General features: G+C 38.6%; 1 protein-coding gene across 1 annotated transcript in view; it reads right to left on the bottom strand.

The window, feature by feature from the left end:
- The window catches only part of KMO (kynurenine 3-monooxygenase), a 387,978-nt gene that overhangs the window by 43,311 nt on the left and 322,812 nt on the right, over positions 1–21,855 (bottom strand). Inside the window, exons 11-12 of the mRNA XM_053711153.1 lie at positions 21,209–21,266; positions 21,039–21,121 (exon numbers count right to left, since the gene is read on the bottom strand). Coding sequence (XP_053567128.1) covers positions 21,039–21,121; positions 21,209–21,266 — 141 coding nt within the window. The remainder of the gene's footprint in view (positions 1–21,038; positions 21,122–21,208; positions 21,267–21,855) is intronic.

Here is a 21,855-nt window from a genome sequence, read left to right as displayed (position 1 = left end):
AATCATGAAAGAGAAAATTTGGGTTTTATGTCCCTTTAACCCCTTAATGACCAAGGACGTACGCCACACGTCCTCAAAAAAAATTCAGTTAATGACCGAGGACGTGTGGCGTACGTCCTTGGTCTGGAAAGCAGCTGGAAGCGATCCTGCTCGCTTCCAGCTGCTTTCCGGTTATTGCAGTGATGCCTCGATATGGAGGCATCCTGCAATAACCCCCCTTGGCCATCCGATGCAGAGAGAGCCACTCTGTGGCCCTCTCTGCACCGGACATCGGTGGCCGGTATCGTTGGTGGGTGGGAGCAACTCTGGGAGGCGGGTGGGCGGCCATCGATGTGCCGAGTGGAGAGAAGGGGGGCGGGATCGGGGGCGGAACCGTCGGGAGCGCGCACGGGAGCGCGCGCGTGCACAGGGGGCGGAGGGCGGGCGCGTGCACGGGGCGGGAGCGGGAGGGAACCGCTACACTACGGAAAAATAAGGCTGTGAAAAGTGAAAATAAAAAGTTTAAAATATTACAAATAAACAGCTAAGGGATCTGGAAGGGGTGGGGGGATGGTCTTGGGGGGGGGGAAGCTACACTACAGAAAAGGGAAATTTTTTTTTAAAAAAAGCACATTTGTTACTAAACTGGGTACTGGCAGACACCTGCCAGTACCCAAGATGGCGCCCATTAAGGCAGAGGGGGAGGGTTAGAGAGCTGTTTGGTGGGGGATCAGTGAGGTTGGGGACTAAGGGGGGATCCTACACAGCAGCATATGTAAATATGCCAAAAAAAAAAAAAGCCCAAGTATAGCTTTTATTTTAGTACTGGCAGAGTTTCTGCCAGTACTTAAGATGGCGGGGACAATTGTGGGGTGGGGGAGGGAAGAGAGCTGTTTGGGAGGGATCAGGGGGTCTCATGTTTCAGGTGGGAGGCTGAGCTCTACACTAAAGCTAAAATTAACCCTGCAAGCTACATAATTAACCCCTTCACTGCTAGCCATAATACACGTGTGAAATGCAGCGGCATTTGGCAGCCTTCTAATTACCAAAAAGCAACGCCAAAGCCATATATGTCTGATATTTCTGAACAAAGGGGATCCCAGAGAAGCATTTACAACCATTTGTGCCATAATTGCACAAGCTGTTTGTAAATGATTTCAGTGAGAAACCTAAAATTGTGAAAAATTTAATGTTTTTTTTAATTTGATCGCATTTGGCGGTGAAATGGTGGCATGAAATATACCAAAATTGGCCTAGATCAATACTTGGGGTTGTCTACTACACTACACTAAAGCTAAAAGTATCCCTAAAAGCTCCCTACATGCTCCATAATTAACCCCTTCACTGCTGGGCATAATACACGTGTAGTGCGCAGTGGCATTTAGCAGCCTTCTAATTACTAAAAAAGCAACGCCAAAGCCATATATGTCTGCTATTTCTGAACAAAGGGGATCCCAGAGAAGCATTTACAACCATTTAAGCCATAATTGCACAAGCTGTTTGTAAATAATTTCAGTGAGAAACCAAAAGTTTGTGAAAAAATTAGTAAAAAAGTGAACGATTTTTTGTATTTAATCGCAATTGGCGGTGAAATGGTGGCATGAAATATACCAAAATTGTCCTAGATGAATACTTTGGGATGTCTACTAAAAAAAAATATATACATGTCAATGGCTATTCAGAGATTCCTGAAAGATATTAGTGTTCTAATGTAACTAGCGCTAATTTTGAAAAGAAATGGTTTGGAAATAGCAAAGTGCTACTTGTATTTATTGCCCTATAACTTGCAAAAAAAGCAAAGAACATGTAAACATTGGGTATTTCTAAACTCAGGACAAAATTTAGAAACTATTTAGCATGGGTGTTTTTTGGTGGTTGTAGATGTGTAACAGATTTTGGGGGTCAAAGTTAGAAAAAGTGTGTTTTTTTTCAATTTTTTCCTCATATTTTATAATTTTTTTTATAGTAAATTATAAGATATGATGAAAATAATGGTATCTTTAGAAAGTCCATTTAATGGCGAGAAAAATGGTATATAATATGTGTGGGTACAGTAAATGAGTAAGAGGAAAATTACAGCTAAACACAAACACTGCAGAAAAGTAAAAATAGCCTTGGTCCCAAACGGACGGAAAATGGAAAAGTGCTGTGGTCATTAAGGGGTTAAAGTGAATGAAAAGTTAACGCTATTAGCTAAAGTCAAACGATAGAAGTTAAAAAGTGAATGAGAATTTCATTCATGAAATCTTTAGTATATACTTATCTTCAGAGATATTTCACATGAAACGCTATACGGATAAGAGCCTCCTCCACTCGCCATATTCAGCGATTAATTGACAGATGACTCATCTGCAATCAACTAATCATTGCCCCCCCCCCCCCACCGGGGCATTCAGCCCCTTTTCACAAACGTCACGGCCCAGGGAGAAACAACGATTAGACTGTCCCTTTATGGTGAGGTTTTACCAGGGATTTATACAACAATAGAATTATGCTTTCGTCCCTTGCATCTATGCATCGTGTTAGCCTTAGAAGTAGCTGCCTGACATTGCACACTCCTTTTTAACTTGTTTTCTATAAGTACACCTAAATACTTTTACTCCCGCTAAGTCTAGTCCCATTTAAATAATATGTAGCCTGAATAGTTTTACTTCCAAAATGTAGGAATCCCCTTGCAAAGCTGTTATGTCCTGCATTGACCTACTCACCTTACACAGCTTTGTATCATATGCACAAACATAGATGTTAATATTTAATCCTTGTTCCAAGTTATTTATAGAAATATTAAAATGAACAAGGCTCAGTACTGAGCCCTGGAGAACTCCACTGATTAATTTGGTCAAATCTAAGTATGATCCGTTTTCTACAAGTTGCTACCACCTGTCTCTTATCCAATTATTTTTCCATGAGGTAACATTTTCAGCTATTCCTAGTCCCTTAATTTTGTACAATAATCTCCCATGTGGCACAGTTTTAAAAGCCTTTTGCAAAAACCAAGTAAACCACACCCATTGATTTACATTTATCTATAGTTTTGCTTACCTCCTCATAGAATCTAATTAGATTTGTTTGATATGATCTGATTTTAACTCAATCTTGTTTTTCCCGAATAAACTCTTGAATATAGAATTATGAATATGATGAAACACACAAACTCATACTCACATACATACACAGTCACTCATACATACACACAATTACATAAATATTTACATACATAAACACAGACACACACAGGCCGATTTACCAATGTCTGGCAGACATCGCTGAATGCCGACAGCATACGCTGTTGGCATTCAACATTGCACAAGCAGTTCTCGTGAACAGCTTGTGCAATGCCACCCCCTGCAGATTCGTGGCCAATCGGCCGCTAGCAAGGGGTGTCAATCAACCCGATCGTATAGGATCGGGCGGATTGATATCCGCTGCCTCAGAGGCAGCGGACCAGTTAAGGAGCAGCAGTCTTAAGACCGCTGCTTCATAAACTGCTGTTTCCCTGTGGAAACAGGGGCATCGGAGGCCATTCAGTCCTTGATAAATCGGCCCCAATGACTCATAGATGCACATAATCAGACAAATACCCATACATATATGCAGTATATGAGTGTGTGTAAATGTGCATTTGTGCATGGATGTGTGTGTGTATTTGTGTGTGTGTGTATTTCCAAATGTTTCTGTGTATATGTCTGTGTGTTTATTATGTGTGTGTGTATTTCCAAATGTTTCTGTGTATATGTCTGTGTGTTTATTGTGTGTGTGTGTGTATTTCCAAATGTTTCTGTGTATATGTCTGTGTGTTTATTGTGTTTGTGTGTATTTCCAAATGTTTCTGTGTATATATCTGTGTGTTTATTGTGTGTGTGTGTATTTCCAAATGTTTCTGTGTATATGTCTGTGTGTTTATTGTGTGTGTGTGTGTATTTCCAAATGTTTCTGTGTATATGTCTGTGTGTTTATTGTGTGTGTGTGTATTTCCAAATGTTTCTGTGTATATGTCTGTGTGTTTATTGTGTGTGTGTGTATTTCCAAATGTTTCTGTGTATATGTCTGTGTGTTTATTGTGTGTGTGTGTATTTCCAAATGTTTCTGTGTATATGTCTGTGTGTTTATTGTGTGTGTGTGTATTTCCAAATGTTTCTGTGTATATGTCTGTGTGTTTATTGTGTGTGTGTGTGTGTATTTCCAAATGTTTCTGTGTATATGTCTGTGTGTTTATTGTGTGTGTGTGTATTTCCAAATGTTTCTGTGTATATGTCTGTGTGTTTATTGTGTGTGTGTGTATTTCCAAATGTTTCTGTGTATATGTCTGTGTGAGTTTATTTTGTGTGTGTGTATATGTGTGTCAGACATAAGGCCTCATGATATAAACTTTTCCACACAGACGAGATGATATAAAATGATCCTCCAGCATTGCAAGATCCCTAGTGAGATTCTAAAAAGGCACATTTTACTTAACTTCTTCAAGGGGCATTCCCCACATTTCTGTATAGCAATATAGCACTGCATGACATGAAAGTTCTGCTAAAGGTACATGTTGTGCTTTTATATTACTTTATAATTCAGATTAAATTTTATAACATTTAAACTTTGGACTTTCTATTTTTTATTTTAACCCCTTAACGACCAAGGACGTGCAGGGTACGTCCTCGAAAAAAGGCAGTTAACGCCTGAGGACGTACCCTGCATGTCCTCGGTCTGGAAAGCAGCTGGAAGCAATCCTGCACGCTTCCAGCTGCTTTCCGGTTATTGCAGTGATGCCTCGATATCGAGGCATCCTGCAATAACCATGTTTAGGCATCCGATGCAGAGAGAGCCACTCTGTGGCCCTCTCTGCACCGGACATCGACGGCTAAGTTTGTTGGTGGGTGGGAGCCGGTGTGGGAGGCGGGTATCGATGGCCCTTGTGATGTGGAGGGGGGCGGGATCGTGGGCGGGGATGCACATGGAAGCGCGCATGTGCACTGGAAGGCGGGCGCGTGCACGGGGAGGGAGCGGGTGGGAACCGCTAAACTACAGAAATATTATAGTTAGAATTGGGAAAAAGGGGGGGGATTAGATTTGATCTAACAAGATCGGTTTGGCTGGTGGGGTGTTGGTTTGTGGGGGGGCAGCTACACTACAGAAAAAAGTAATAAAAAAAATAAAAAAATAAAAATTTTTTTTGCAAACTGGGTACTGGCAGAGGGGGAGGGTTAGAGAACTGTTTTGGGGGGGGATCAGGGAGGTTGGGGGCTAAGGGGGGATCCTACATAGCAGCATATGTAAATATGCTTAAAAAATATTCAAAGATTCCTTTTATTTTAGTACTGGCAGACTTTCTGCCAGTACTTAAGATGGCGGGGACAATTGTGGGGTGGTGGAGGGAAGGGAGCTGTTTGGGAGGGATCAGAGGGTGTGATGCTTCAGGTGGGAGTCTGATCTCTACACTAAAGCTAAAATTAACCCTGCAAGCTCCCTACAAACTACCTAATTAACCCCTTCACTGCTAGCCATAATACACGTATGATGCGCAGCAGCATTTAGTGGCCTTCTAATTACCAAAAAGCAACCCCAAAGCCATATATGTCTGCTATTTCTGAACAAAGGGGATCCCAGAGAAGCATTTACAACCATTTGTGCCATAATTACACAAGCTGTTTGTAAATAATTTCAGTGAGAAACCTAAAGTTTGTGAAAAAGTGAACAATTTTTTTTATTTGATCGCTTTTGGCGGTGAAATGGTGGCATGAAATATACCAAAATGGGCCTAGATCAATACTTTGGGTTGTCTACTACACTACATTAAAACTAAAATTAACCCTACAAACTCCCTACAAGCTCTCTAATTAACCCCTTCACTGCTGGGCATAATACATGTGTGGTGCGCAGCAGCATTTAGCGGCCTTCTAATTACCAAAAAGCAACGCCAAAGCCATACATGTCTGCTATTTCTGAAGAAAGGGGATCCCAGAGAAGCATTTACAACCATTTGTGCCATAATTGCACAAGCTGTTTGTAAATAATTTCAGTGAGAAACCAAAAATTGTGAAAAAGTTTAAGTTTTTTTAATTTGATCGCATTTGGCGGTGAAATGGTGGCATGAAATATACCAAAATGGGCCTAGATCAATACTTGGAGTTGTCTTTTACACTACACTAAAGCTAAAATTAACCCTAGAAGCTCCCTTCATGCTCCCTAATTAACCCATTCACTGCTGGGCATAATACACGTGTGGTGCGCAGTGGCATTTAGCAGCCTTCTAATTACCAAAAAGCAAAGCCAAAGCCATATATGTCTGCTATTATGAACAAAGGGGATCCCAGAGAAGCATTTACAACCATTTATGCCATAATTGTATAAGTTGTTTGTAAATAATTTCAGTGAGAAACCTAAAATTTGTGAAAAAATTTGTGAAAAAGTGAAAAAAATTTTTTATTTGATCGCATTTGGCGGTGAAATGGTGGCATGAAATATGCCAAAATGGGTCTAGATCAATACTTTGGGATGTCTTAAAAAAAATATATATATACATGTCAAGGGATATTCAGGGATTCCTGACAGATATCATTGTTCCAATGTAACTAGCGCTAATTTTGAAAAAAATTGGTTTGGAAATAGCAAAGTGCTACTTGTATTTATTGCCCTATAACTTGCAAAAAAAAACAAAGAACATGTAAACATTGGGTCAAAGTTAGAAAAAGTGTGTTTTTTTCCATTTTTTCATCATATTTTATATTTTTTTATAGCAAATTATAAGATATGATGAAAATAATGGTAAAGTTTGAAAGTCCATTTAATGGTGAGAAAAACAGTATATAATATGTGTGGGTACAGTAAATGAGTAAGAGGAAAATTACAGCTAAACACAAACACAGCAAAAATGTAAAAATAGCCTTGGTCCCAAACGGACAGAAAATGGAAAAGTGCTGTTGTCATTAAGGGGTTAATGTACATAGATTCTGTATACGGCAGTGTATTTAGGATTGTGGTTTTACAATTTCTGATTATGCTTTTACAGTTTCTTTGTAACAAACAAATTAGACTCATACTTTATATATGTATGTGTGTGTGTTTTTAAAATTACATTGCACTTTGTATTTGTTTTATTTAAAATAAAACTTAAAAACTGACAACTTCAGCTTCTGTCAGTTAAATAAGTGTATTGCGAATTTTGAGCAAACTTCACCTGCATACACCTGGCAAGATAATTCAGTGAGACCAGCTTGCATAAAATACAGCATTTCACAAGAACTGTGAGAAAGTTTAAGACATAGGGAACGATTTAACAAATGTAGCGAATCATGTCCGCCAGAAATCGCTAAATGCCGACAGCATATGCTGTCGGCATTTAACATTGCACAAGCATTTCTGGTATAAAATGTCTATAATATATATAAAATATAAAATATAAAAAAGGGTTAAAATATATATGAGAATACAGACGTATCAAATGGTGAAATGGGAAAAAATCCCAACTGAAGTCCAAATGAGTCCAAAAAATAGAAATAGAAGGCAGCTCTCGGTCTTCACCCAAACGATGGTGTATCTTCAGAAAGAGGTTAACTGCAAGGAAAACAGAAACAGAGGCGCCACATGTGTGGATCAATCAAAACAGACAATATCCAAGTGAGATGAGATACAGGATACTCACAAACGTAAAGGCACTCTCTTGTGCCTGTAGGGGCGGGCTGGTATTTGAACAGCAAACCAGCAGGCTGTACCAAGGGATCCCCGTCAGGATATCCTACAGTTATGGTTGATCTCGCAACAGCAACCCTTCACTAGATTGCTTCCAGCAAAAAGGAAAAAATAGGCATGTGTTTGTCCTCCTCTTCTCTTGGAGATGTATTTTTAAGGTCTATGTAGTGTAATCAGAGGCCTACCTAGCTCAGTAACTCTGCTACCTGCTGCTGCCTCTATGGTGGACATCATTCATTTGGCGTCCAGCTCATGGGGTATGCAACGATTGGACGAAGCCGGATTAGTCATCGATCTGCTAACTACAGCAGAAGATGCGGGCGGAGGATCCCCGGTCTGCTTTCAAAAAAGCAAAGGTAAGTTTTTTTAAAAAGAAGCGTCCTTGTAAAGTTTTATTAAAGTGCCCCTGTTTTTAAGAGTATTTTTAGATACCGTGCACTTATTCATTAAACTTTACAATCACTTTAACACAGAATACCAAATAGATACAGCAGGCACAGTTGGTTTGAGGAAGGCTGTCACTGGTATGGTAGACACAGGTTGCTCAGCAGTCACAGGATACCCAGTGGGTACTGTTGGTGAGACTGTAATGGGATACCAGATAGGTACAGCAGATACGGCTGGTTTGCAGAAGGCTGTCACTGGAGGTTTCTTAGCAGGCACAGGACACCCAGCGGGTACTGTTGGTGAGACTGTTGCAGGATACCAAATAGGTACAGCAGATACAGCAATAGCAAGTTATTCTGTTTGACTTTCAGGATCCAAGTGAGCATATGTGGGTGCAAGGTAAGTATGCATGTCTCAAAAGCAAGGTGAACATCTAATAGTATCAGGTAAGTATTCTTTGGTTACAGGAGCAAGGAGAGCATAAACAGGTTTCGAGTAAGTATGCTTTGGTTTTAAGGAGCAAGGTGAGCATTCACAGGTATCAGGTAAATATGCTTTGGTTTTCAGAAGCAAGTTGAGCATACACAGGTATCTGGTAAGTATGCTTGGTTACAGGAGCAAGGTGAGCATACAGAGGAACCAAGTAAGTATGCTTTAGACACATGAACAAGGTAAGTAATAGCCCAGAGTGATGGGCTGGGTGAGCTTTTATAGGAACTCCTACACCTGAGTCCTCCTGGTGGGAGTTCCTATAATCAGGGGGAGAGCCCTTGAAAACTAGAGAGCTGCAGCTGTTTTACAGACAGATCTCGGTGTCCATTCACGTGGGACGCCGAGGAGGAGAGCATCACCCTTGGCATTCGCTGAGACCCAGTCTTCCCGACCTGGAAAAGGTAAGTACCCTTACACTCCTACTTCCTTGCAGGTATATTTTGGAGGCTTGAATACTGTAATCAGAGACCTACATAGTTCAGTAACTAAGCTGCCTACTGTTGACTCTCCTGCTTCTGCCCTTCATGCTCTGTGGTAGTCATCATCCGTCAGTGCCTAATCCTTAACAGCTGCTGGCTGCTGTGTCCAAGAGATTCTAGGCACTTGTTTTACTTTTCTTCTACTAAGAGGGGTATTATTGAGGTTAATGTACTTTAATTAGTGGCCTACCTAGTTCAGTAACTCTGTTGCCTGCTGCTGCTACCTCTCCTGCTCTTGCCCTTCCTGACATCATTCGTCAATGTCTAATCTTTAGGCAACTGCTGGCTACTGTGTCCAAGTGACTTTAGACATGCGTTTGCCCCTGAAAAAGTTTTTTTAAGGTTTATATTCTGTAATGAGAGGCTTACCTAGTTCAGTAACTCTGCTACCTGCTGCTGCCTCTCCTTCCTTTACTACTCTGTGGTGGACATCACCCATCAATGCCTAATCTTTAGGGAACTGCTGGCCAATGTGTCCAAGGGACTCTGGCCACATGTTTGTACTCCTTCTACCGTGGGGATGCATTTTTGAAGTTTATGTACTGTAATCATAGGTTAACCTAGTTCAGTAACTCTGCTGCCTGTGGCTGCTGCTGCCCTTCCTGCTCCTGTTCTTCCTGCTCTGTAATGATTATTATCTGCTAATGTCAAATCCTTAGGGAACTGCTGGTTGCTGTGTCTAAGGGACTCTAGGCACGTGGTTGTACTTCCTTGGAGGGGTATTTTGGGAGTGGCCTACCTAGTTCAGTAATTCTGCTGCCTCCCAGCTTCCCCTCTTTTGTTTAACCTGGCTATTGAACTCTTGCAATATATCTCAGGACTAAATTACAAGGAATACCATTAGGGGATATGAGAATCTAATTATTATATGCTGATGATTTGTTATTATTTATTAGAAACTTGAGTAAAAAAAATCCTCTTTTTTAGAGATAGTTTGAGTCCTTGGATCCTTTTTTTGGATATCAAGTAAATACATCCAAATCGGTAATCTTATGGATTAGTAATTCAACTAATAATAAATTGAGTGCCCCATTCAAAGAAGTGCAGGGATATATTTTCTATTTGGGTATAAATATTAGTGGAGATCCTAAATGCTGGTATAGGAAAAATTACACAACCATGATTACTAAAATAAAACATGAACTAAGTAACTGGTCTCAATTAACTCGCTCTCTAACGGCTAAAGTTAATCTTATTAAAATGATTATACTACTTAAATTACTTATTATATTTAATGCAGAACATCCCTTTAATGTTGACAAAAAAAGGATATAAGGCAATTCAATAACTATTTTAGTCTCTTTCTATGTAGGACAAGTAGAAGACGAATGGCTTTGGAGAAATTAATAGATTAAAAGATTTTGGTAGTCTGGTTCTTTCACACTATAGACATATAATACTATTTGCATAGGAAAGGTTACAATAGACTTGTTAACAGACAAAGGTTATATAGCTGCCTTGGAATTTTAAAAGAAAATAGTCCACCCCTTTTCTCTTCAGGCATTAATCTACTGCCCTAATAAATATATTCCTTAAGAAATTAAGGCCTAGATTTGGAGTTTGGCGGTAGATGGGTTGTTAACGCTACGCGGGCTTTTTTCTGGCCGCACCATAAAATTAACTCTGGTATCGAGAGTCCAAAAAAATGCTGCGTTAGGCTCCAAAAAAGGAGCGTAGAGCATTTTTACCGCAAATGCAACTCTCGATACCAGAGTTGCTTACGGACGCGGCCAGCCTCAAAAACGTGCTTGTGCACGATTCTCCCATAGGAAACAATGGGGCTGTTAGAGCTGAAAAAAAACCTAACACCTGTAAAAAAGCCGCGTTCAGCTCCTAACGCAGCCCCATTGTTTCCTATGGGGAAACACTTCCTACGTCTGCACCTAACACTCTAACATGTACCCCGAGTCTAAACACCCCTACCCTTACACTTATTAACCCCTAATCTGCCGCCCCCGCTATCGCTGACCCCTGCATTATATTATTAACCCCTAATCTTCCGCTCCGTAAACCGCCGCAACTTACATTATCCCTATGTACCCCTAATCTGCTGCCCCTAACACCCCCGACCCCTATATTATATTTATTAACCCCTAACCTGCCCCCCACAACGTCGCCGCCAGCTACTTACAATAATTAACCCCTAATCTGCCGACCGCAAAGCGCCGCCACCTACGTTATCCTTATGTACCCCTAATCTGCTGCCCCTAACACCGCCGACCCCTATATTATATTTATTAACCCCTAATCTGCCCCCCTCAACGTCGCCGACACCTGCCTACACTTATTAACCCCTAATCTGCCGAGCGGACCTGAGCGCTACTATAATAAAGTTATTAACCCCTAATCCGCCTCACTAACCCTATCATAAATAGTATTAACCCCTAATCTGCCCTCCCTAACATAGCCGACACCTAACTTCAATTATTAACCCCTAATCTGACGACCGGAGCTCACCGCTACTATAATAAATGGATTAACCCCTAAAGCTAAGTCTAACCCTAACACTAACACCCCCCTAACTTAAATATAATTTACATCTAACGAAATTAATTAACTATTATTAAATAAATTATTCCTATTTAAAGCTAAATACTTACCTGTAAAATAAACCCTAATATAGCTACAATATAAATTATAATTATATTGTAGCTATTTTAGGATTAATATTTATTTTACAGGCAACTTTGTAATTATTTTAACCAGGTACAATAGCTATTAAATAGTTAAGAACTATTTAATAGTTACCTAGTTAAAATAATAACAAAATTACCTGTAAAATAAATCCTAACCTAAGTTATAATTAAACCTAACACTACCCTATCAATAAATTAATTAATTAAAATACCTACAATTACCTACAATTAACCTAACACTACACTATCAATAAATAAATTAAATACAATTCCTACAAATAACTACAATTACATAAACTAACTAAAGTACAAAAAATAAAAAAGAACTAAGTTACAAAAAATAAAAAAATATTTACAAACATAAGAAAAATATTAAGACAATTTTAAACTAATTACACCTACTCTAAGCCCCTTAATAAAATAACAAAGACCCCCAAAATAAAAAAATGCCCTACCCTATTCTAAATTAATAGAGTTAAAAGCTCTTTTACCTTACCAGCCCTGAACAGGGCCCTTTGCGGGGCATGCCCCAAGAAAATCAGCTCTTTTGCCTGTAAAAAAAACATACAATACCCCCCCCCCAACATTACAACCCACCACCCACATACCCCTAATCTAACCCAAACCCCCCTTAAATAAACCTAACACTAAGCCCCTGAAGATCTTCCTACCTTGTCTTCACCTCAACAGGTATCACCGATCCGTCCTGGCATCCGGTGCTGAAGAGGTCCAGAAGAGGCTCCAAAGTCTTCCTCCTATCTGGCAAGAAGAGGACATCCGGACCGGCAAACATCTTCATCCAAGCGGCATCTTCGATCTTCTTCCATCCGGTGCGGAGCGGGTCCATCTTGAAGCAGCCGACGCGGATCCATCCTCTTCTTCCGGCGTCTCCCGACGAATGACGGTTCCTTTAAGGGACGTCATCCAAGATGGCGTCCCTCGAATTCCGATTGGCTGATAGGATTCTATCAGCCAATCTGAATTAAGGTAGGAATATTCTGATTGGCTGATGGAATCAGCCAATCAGAATCAAGTTCAATCCGATTGGCTGATCCAATCAGCCAATCAGATTGAGCTCGCATTCTATTGGCTGATCGGAACAGCCAATCAGATTGAGCTTGCATTCTATTGGCTGATCGGAACAGCCAATAGAATGCAAGCTCAATCTGATTGGCTGATTGGATCAGCCAATCGGATTGAACTTGATTCTGATTGGCTGATTCCATCAGCCAATCAGAATATTCCTACCTTAATTCCGATTGGCTGATAGAATCCTATCAGCCAATCGGAATTCGAGGGACGCCATCTTGGATGACGTCCCTTAAAGGAACCGTCATTCGTCGGGAGACGCCGGAAGAAGAGGATGGATCCGCGTCGGCTGCTTCAAGATGGACCCACTCCGCACCGGATGGAAGAAGATCGAAGATGCCGCTTGGATGAAGATGTTTGCCGGTCCGGATGTCCTCTTCTTGCCGGATAGGAGGAAGACTTTGGAGCCTCTTCTGGACCTCTTCAGCACCGGATGCCAGGACGGATCGGTGATACCTGTTGAGGTGAAGACAAGGTAGGAAGATCTTCAGGGGCTTAGTGTTAGGTTTATTTAAGGGGGGTTTGGGTTAGATTAGGGGTATGTGGGTGGTGGGTTGTAAATATTGGGGGGGGGGTATTGTATGTTTTTTTTTACAGGCAAAAGAGCTGATTTTCTTGGGGCATGCCCCGCAAAGGGCCCTGTTCAGGGCTGGTAAGGTAAAAGAGCTTTTAACTCTATTAATTTAGAATAGGGTAGGGCATTTTTTTTATTTTGGGGGTCTTTGTTATTTTATTAGGGGGCTTAGAGTAGGTGTAATTAGTTTAAAATTGTTGTAATATTTTTCTTATGTTTGTAAATATTTTTTTATTTTTTGTAACTTAGTTCTTTTTTATTTTTTGTACTTTAGTTAGTTTATGTAATTGTAGTTATTTGTAGGAATTGTATTTAATTTATTTATTGATAGTGTAGTGTTAGGTTAATTGTAGGTAATTGTAGGTATTTTATTTAATTAATTTATTGATAGGGTAGTGTTAGGTTTAATTATAACTTAGGTTAGGATTTATTTTACAGGTAATTTTGTTATTATTTTAACTAGGTAACTATTAAATAGTTCTTAACTATTTAATAGCTATTGTACCTGGTTAAAATAATTACAAAGTTGCCTGTAAAATAAATATTAATCCTAAAATAGCTACAATATAATTATAATTTATATTGTAGCTATATTAGGGTTTATTTTACAGGTAAGTATTTAGCTTTAAATAGGAATAATTTATTTAATAATAGTTAATTAATTTCGTTAGATGTAAATTATATTTAAGTTAGGGGGGTGTTAGTGTTAGGGTTAGACTTAGCTTTAGGGGTTAATCCATTTATTATAGTAGCGGTGAGCTCCGGTCGTCAGATTAGGGGTTAATAATTGAAGTTAGGTGTCGGCGATGTTAGGGAGGGCAGATTAGGGGTTAATACTATTTATGATAGGGTTAGTGAGGCGGATTAGGGGTTAATAACTTTATTATAGTAGCGCTCAGGTCCGCTCGGCAGATTAGGGGTTAATAAGTGTAGGCAGGTGTCGGCGACGTTGAGGGGGGCAGATTAGGGGTTAATAAATATAATATAGGGGTCGGCGGTGTTAGGGGAAGCAGATTAGGGGTACATAAGGATAACGTAGGTGGCGGCGCTTTGCGGTCGGCAGATTAGGGGTTAATTATTGTAAGTAGCTGGCGGCGACGTTGTGTGGGGCAGGTTAGGGGTTAATAAATATAATACAGGGGTCGGCGGTGTTAGGGGCAGCAGATTAGGGGTACATAAGTATAACGTAGGTGGCGGTCGGCAGATTAGGGGTTAAAAAAATGTAATCGAGTTGCGGCGATGTGGGGGGACCTCAGTTTAGGGGTACATAGGTAGTTTATGGGTGTTAGTGTACTTTAGGGTACAGTAGTTAAGAGCTTTATGAACCGGCGTTAGCCCAGAAAGCTCTTAACTCCTGCTTTTTTTCTGCGGCTGGAGTTTTGTCGTTAGAGCTCTAACGCTCACTTCAGAAACGACTCTAAATACCGGAGTTAGGAAGATCCCATTGAAAAGATAGGATACGCAATTGACGTAAGGGGATCTGCGGTATGGAAAAGTCGCGGCTGAAAAGTGAGCGTTAGACCCTATTTTGAGTGACTCCAAATACCGGCGGTAGCCTAAAACCAGCGTTAGGAGCCTCTAACGCTGGTTTTCACGGCTACCGCCAAACTCTAAATCTAGGCCTAAGAAAACGTCAGCCATATATAATATTATTAAAGCATGGAAAACGTTGTGTATAATGTTGGAAACAGACCCTTTCATTTCTAATTTAATACCAACAGCCAGTAATCCTCGATTCATAGAAGGGCTGACTAATAGTCTTTACAAATAAACGATTCAGAAAAGGGCTACCAGTAACATGAATCAAACTTGCCAAGAGTGTTAAAGTGCCGTAAAATATGTTGAGATCTGTGCATATCCTAAAAAGGCTAATTAAGCAAAAATAGTTTGCTTAAAAAAATTGTTTAAAAATTGCTGGCAAGTATTTTAAAATAATTTTCGAAAACAAGCAAAATTATTGACATAGCCATTGTGTCTGGAGTAGTCTGATCTACCCCCCCATCAGTGTTTAGCATCAGAAACAAAGGCATTTTATTTCAGCTGAGTTAACAGCAGTTTATTATTTGCTTCTAGGCATGCTCCAGCAGATAATGAGTGTTAAAGTGTTGGCATTCTACCAAACAAAGGTGGATATAGATGCAGTCATAAAAGGAATTGTGTGGGGGGAGTTAGAGCTGTACAATTTGGAAACTTAAAATAAAGGGTTAGTGGCAAGGCACTACAGTATAAATTTGCAGGTAAAGTAATTAAAGTACATATTATATTTTGTCTCTATCCCAACTTGTCTTATGTTGCTTTAACCTTTAAAACTCTAAAGGTAGATTTTGATCTTCCAAATTTTGATTATTATGCTTATCTACAGGTGCGCCACTTGTTTTATAACATTATGAAAGCACATGGGGGTCAATTTATTAAGCACCCGACCCCCTTTGTTTCTGGTCCGCCAGAAAAAGAAGTTAAGAAGCAGCAGTCGTAATTGTTGAATAACAATAGGATGAACAATTGAATGTACGCTGATTTCACATTATAATCCTAACATATTTGAGAAATTACTTGAATGCTAAGCAAAAGTTACTATTACCTGATTTATCTGTTGTTTGCAAAGGATGGCAAAATATACTTTTATGATTTAGATAGAGCATGCCGTTTTAAGACACTTTCCAATTTACTTCCATTGCGAAATTTTTCTATACACACTTTCTGGCTCACAGGGTATACGTATACTAGTCTGTGATTGTCTGTTGTCTGTCACAGGATAAAGGGGGCCAGAAGATGAGAGAAAAAATTAATTTGTCAGAGAAAAAAATCTACTGCTCATTTGAAATTCAGAGAAGGAGGCCTATGTATGAAAGGTCTTGCGGACCTGATCCGACAGTGCGGATCAGGTCCGCAAAACCTCGCTGAATGCAGAGAGCAATACGCTCTCCGTATTCAGCATTGCACCAGCAGCTCACAAGAGCTGCTGGTGCAACGCAGCCCCCAGCAGACTCGCGGCCAATGGGCCGCCAGCAGGGAGGTGTCAATCAACCAGATCGTACTCGATCGTGTTTAATTGTGGCTATTCCTGTCCGCCTGCTCAGACCGCTGCTTCATAACTGCTGTTTCTGGCGAGCCTGCAGGCTCACCAGAAACACGGGCCCTCAAGCTCCATCCGGAGCTTGATAAATGGGCCTCAAGGTGTTAAATCATTGTCTTTTTGTTATGCACTTGTTAATTCGCAATTCTACTGCATTGAGTGGTCGTTTAAAATTTTCATTCTTTAATATCCTTTTTTTTCTTCTTTTATATAGCAATTTGCTGAATAATTTCATGTGTGCTAACTTCAAATAATAATGTTATGTAATGAGATTGAAGATATTTGGAAATTATTTTATTGCTCAGTAATCATTGTTGCTATTTGAGCTACCAGCTGCTTTGCCAGCAGCTGGTATCTCAAATAGCAACAATGATTGCTGAGCAATAAAATATTTTTTTCAAGCAATACAAGAAAGAAGAAGAGATATATTACATATAACAAATTATATATTACATCTTCAGACAGTAACAAAATAGCCATCATAATAAACAAAAAATTAACAAAATAAATATTATATTTTGCCCAGAATTGCCTTCTGGGAAAAATATAATATTTATTTTGTTAATTCTTGTTTATTATGATGGCTATTTTGTTACTGTCTGAAGATGTAATATATAATTTGTTATATGTAATATATCTCTTCTTCTTTCTTGTATTGCTTGAAAACCAGTAAAAAAATATATGAAACTAGTAACTCTGCTGCCTTTCCTGCTCCTGCTGTTCCTGCTCTGTGGTGGATATCCTCCATCAATGTCTAATCTTTAGGGAACTGCTGGCTGCTGTGTTCAAGGGACTCTAGACATGTGCTTGTCCATGGATGCACTTTTTTTTTTTAGGTTTATTTAATGTAATCAGAAGCTTACCTAATTTAGTAACTCTGCTACCTGTTGCTTCCTCTCCTGACCCTTTCTTACTGCTCTGTGGTGGATGTCATCTATCAATGCCTAGTCTTTAGGAAATTGCTGGCCACTTTGTCCAAGGGACTCTAGGCACATGTTCACCCTCTTCCTCCCTTAGGTGTGTATTTGTGAGGTTTATTTAATTTAATCAGAGGCCTACCTCATTCAGTAACTCTGCTGTCTGCTGCTGCTGCCTATCCTGATCCTGCCTTTCTGCTCTGTAGTGACATCATTCGTCAAGGTCTAATCTTTAGGGAACTGCTGGCTACTGTGTCCAAGGGATTCTAGCCATGTGTTTATTTTCCTCCTGTCTTTGAGTTGTATTTTTGAGGTTTATGTACTGTAATTAGAGGCCTACCTATTTCAGTAACTCTTTTGCATGCTGCTACCACTTTGGCTGCTCCCCCCCTTCTCTGAATTGATTCTACAAGGATAACTATCTGGGTTTAGCATGAGAGTTTTAAAAAAAATTGATGTGAAAAAATGTAAAATTGTACAGAAAGGTTGTACTGGTGGTAAGTGAAAGTTTAGAAGGGGAGGGGGCAATAGGGTGGTTAAAAAATGCAGTGAATTATTTATTGATATTACTGTAATTAAATTTATTCTTTGAATTCTCTTTGTAAAAATTGTTCCAGTCCTTGTATGTTCTCGTGTCACATTTAGCACTGAATTGTTCCCTTGTTGACATTTCATACTAGAGTAATTATTTTGTTAAAATTAATGGTTTGTGGGATTCCCATTGGTGTTAATGCAACTGAACAAATTCAATTTTGAGTGAAATTCATATCTGAATATTCAGATGAATAATAAAATAAATACATAATTTTAAAATATTTTAAGTTTAAAAGCATCAAACATGACCATGACGCATCATGCTTAAATACAAAAGACATTTAGATTGTTTAACACTTTATAAACACCAGTCTATCCAATTGCAAACACACACTCCATAAACCCCAAAAACAATGACGACTACATAAGAGAAGCTGACAGACTTTTCGATGAAAATTATTACAAGAAACTCCAATCAGATCGCATTTTGTATTACAAAAACCAAAAACAAGTGCTGATTAAAATTAAAGGTACTTAAAACCCAAACATATTCTGTCATGATTTTTAAACAACTTTACAGTTTACTTCTATTATCAAATTTGCTTTATTATCTGGGTATCATTTGTTGAAGGAGCAGCAGTGCACTACTGGTTTCTAACTGAAACACATGGGTGAGTCAATGACAATCGGTGTATATATGCAGCCACCGGTCAGCAGCTAGAAGCTAGGTTCTTTACTGCTCCTGAGCTTTCCTAGATAAACCTTTCAGCAAAGGATAACAAGAGAAGGAAGCAAATTAAATAATAGAAGAAAATTGGGAATTTGTTTAAAATTGTATTCTCTATCTAAATCATGAATGTCTAATTATGACTTTACTGTCCATTTAACTACTTTTTACACTAATACTAGATTCCCCATCTCAAGGCAATTTTTGATATGCTCCCAAAGATAGATAAACCATGAAACCCAGGTCATCTCATAACCTCTGGCATTAACACTCACAGAAACACGTACAGAAAGCAATGAAAACAGTGCAAGAAATGTCTTCATATAGAATACAGCTGCAACACAAAAAACATAAGGATGAATCATCACAGACATTGCATACTACCCAGGTGCAGGAACCCTAGAAGTTAAACACTTCTCAAAACCTGGATACTCTGTAATTGATTTAACAGTAATTTAAAAAATACCCTTGATTGGTATTAAATGGGAGATGGAAATTAAAATATATCAAGCATTTTAACTCTGGCTTGAATCAAGCAAATTCAGATACACATCCTGAATGGGGTTGATTCCAGACTTTCTGGGTTTTTTTCATGATATTTGAAAGAAGAAAAAAAAAAGGAATGCCCATTATTCTTTTAATAACAAAGGGATCTCAATCTTTCCACATTAAATACAGCCAAGGTGGTTAACTCACATGAAATTCAAACTTCACTTTCTTACAAAGGCACTCAGAACTGACAATAATTTATGATGATTCCTGAAATCCCTGAAATGGGTTAAAGGGACATGAAACCCACATTTTTTATTTTATGATTCAGAAAGAGCATGCAATTTTAAACAACTTTCCAATTTACTAGTATTATTTAATTTGCTTCCTTCTATTGGTATCCTTTGCTGAAAGGTTTATCTAGGCAAGCTCAGGAGCAGCAAATAACCTAGGGTCTAGCTGCTGATTGGTAGTTGCATATATATATAACGATTGCCATTGGCTCACCCATGTGTTCAGTTAGAAACCAGTAGTAGATTGCTGCTCCTTCAACAAAGTATACAAGCAGAATGAAACAAATTTGATAATAGAAGTAAACTGGAAAGTTGTTTAAAATTGGATAGGTGGAGGACGAAGTAAACAAAAGCTTACATAAATTGCCTAAAAGTATTAACCCAAACCTCCCTGGGAGAAAGTGAAACAAGCACAATTTTTAGATGTATTTTACAGCAAAAGGCATTGAATTTATATACATTCAATGCATTTTGCTGTAAAATACATCTAAAAATCTACCCCATGGTATCAATTTATGGAGGCAGTTGATACTGCCCAGATGGGTTTAAATAAGGATTTTTAGATTGAAATTGTTAGGCAATTTTGTCTATTTTGCTTTAGTCTTTTTTCACCAACTTATTTTTTCCATGAAACCCAAAAATTGTCTTTCATGATTTATCATGAAAGACAATTTTTGGGTTTCATGGAAAAAAATGGGTTGGTGAAAAAATGGGGTTCATGGAAAAAAGGGTTGGTCCCACACAGTATATTTCTTTCAGTTATTTTTAATTTTTATTTCCCTGTCCCCCAGAACAAAAGAACAATTTCTAACCAATCACAAACTTATATTCAGATATAGCGCAAACTTTGTTCGCACATGTGCAGTTGAGATAGACTGGGGAAGCATCATGGTTTAGCATCATGCTTCTCCTATCATGATTGTTGATAAAAAAAACTGATAATCTACATTTTACAAGCATGTGACTGCTGAGAATCTTAGGGTGGAGGATGAAGTAAAGAAAAACTTACATAAATTACCTAAAAGTATTAACCCAAACCACCCTGGGAGAAAATGAAACAAGCACAATTTTTAGATGTATTTTACAGCAAAAGGCATTGGAATTTATATACATTCAATGCATTTTGCTGTAAAATACATCTAAAAATCTACCCCATGGTATCAATTTATGGAGGCAGTTGGTACTGTCCAGATGGGGTTAAATAAGGATTTTTAGATTGAAATTGTTAGGCAATTTTGTCTATTTTGCTTTAGTCTTTTGTAACAAAGAATTGTGCATTGTGAACTAGACACGTAAGTATAGGAGACACAGGAGAAAATATGTCAACACCTGTCCAGAGTTTGCAATTATCTGTCAGGGAACCACATAGTAAAATTTTTCAACAATGAACACACAGCTCCTCACATCTGCCTTTAATCCCCCTAGAACCAAGAGATACCCTCTTAGTTCCATGATAATAAGAAGAGGGTAAGACACAGTGACCCTGAAAAAACAAAATACTCAAATAGTAAATATCATATCTATTTTTTAAACATCTTAATTTTAATAGTGGTGCTATTTTAGTAGCTTGATGACCTAGCCTGTACATTTTTATATTATAAAACAATATGTTTATTACAAGATTCTGCAAAGGATTCAGCTTACTTTCATTTTAAGTAAATATTCAATTGAGTTCAATTGTATACCTACCTCTTTGTAATTGTACATGGCCAAGTCAGAAATTGCATGAGCGTCAGGGACTCTGAGCTTTGAAAACTCAGGAAGACAGATATCTAGAAATGGTAATGCAAAAATTATGTTGTAGGAATAACAATTGTAGGGAAATATTATACGAATTACATTTACTTAAAATCACTTACTAAAGTTGTTGTTGTACTGTTCCATTAATTCTGAGAACAGAAGGCAATCTTCGAAACCCTATAAAAAAACGTTTAAGCACTGTTATACAAGTAGAAACTAATACTATGTACTATGTATTGATTTGCTCTTCACCAGGCCAATACACAAAGCAGACAAACATCTGTATTTAAGTTTTGCCTAGAAAAGAATTCCACATAGTTTATTCAAAAGTTATATAGGATGGGCACAACATTCAAGTTTAAAATTCCCACTAAGCAAAACTCAAACCCATTGGGAACCAGTTTTGCTATTACATTTTCTGGTTTCTCTTGCAACGCAACTAAAATATATATTTCAATCTAGTATACTCAAAACAAACAAATAAAAAACACAAACAAAAGCCTGCTTGCATGCTTATTAAAGGGACAGTCTACCCCCAGAATTCTAATTGTTAAAAACATACGCCTAGATTATGAGTTCTGCGTTGGCCTTTAAAAGCAGCGTTAAGGGGTCCTAACCCTGCTTTTTAACGCCCGCTGGTATTACGAGTATGGCAGGTACAGGTGTACCGCTCACTTTTCTTCCACGACTTTTGGCTACCGCAAATCCCCTTACGTCAATTGCGTATCCTATCTTTTTAATGGGATTTGCCTAACACTGATATTAC

The sequence above is a fragment of the Bombina bombina genome, chromosome 4, assembly GCF_027579735.1.
Source record: "Bombina bombina isolate aBomBom1 chromosome 4, aBomBom1.pri, whole genome shotgun sequence".
Classification (NCBI taxonomy): Eukaryota; Metazoa; Chordata; class Amphibia; order Anura; family Bombinatoridae; genus Bombina; species Bombina bombina.
This window is presented reverse-complemented; position numbering and strand designations above follow the sequence as displayed.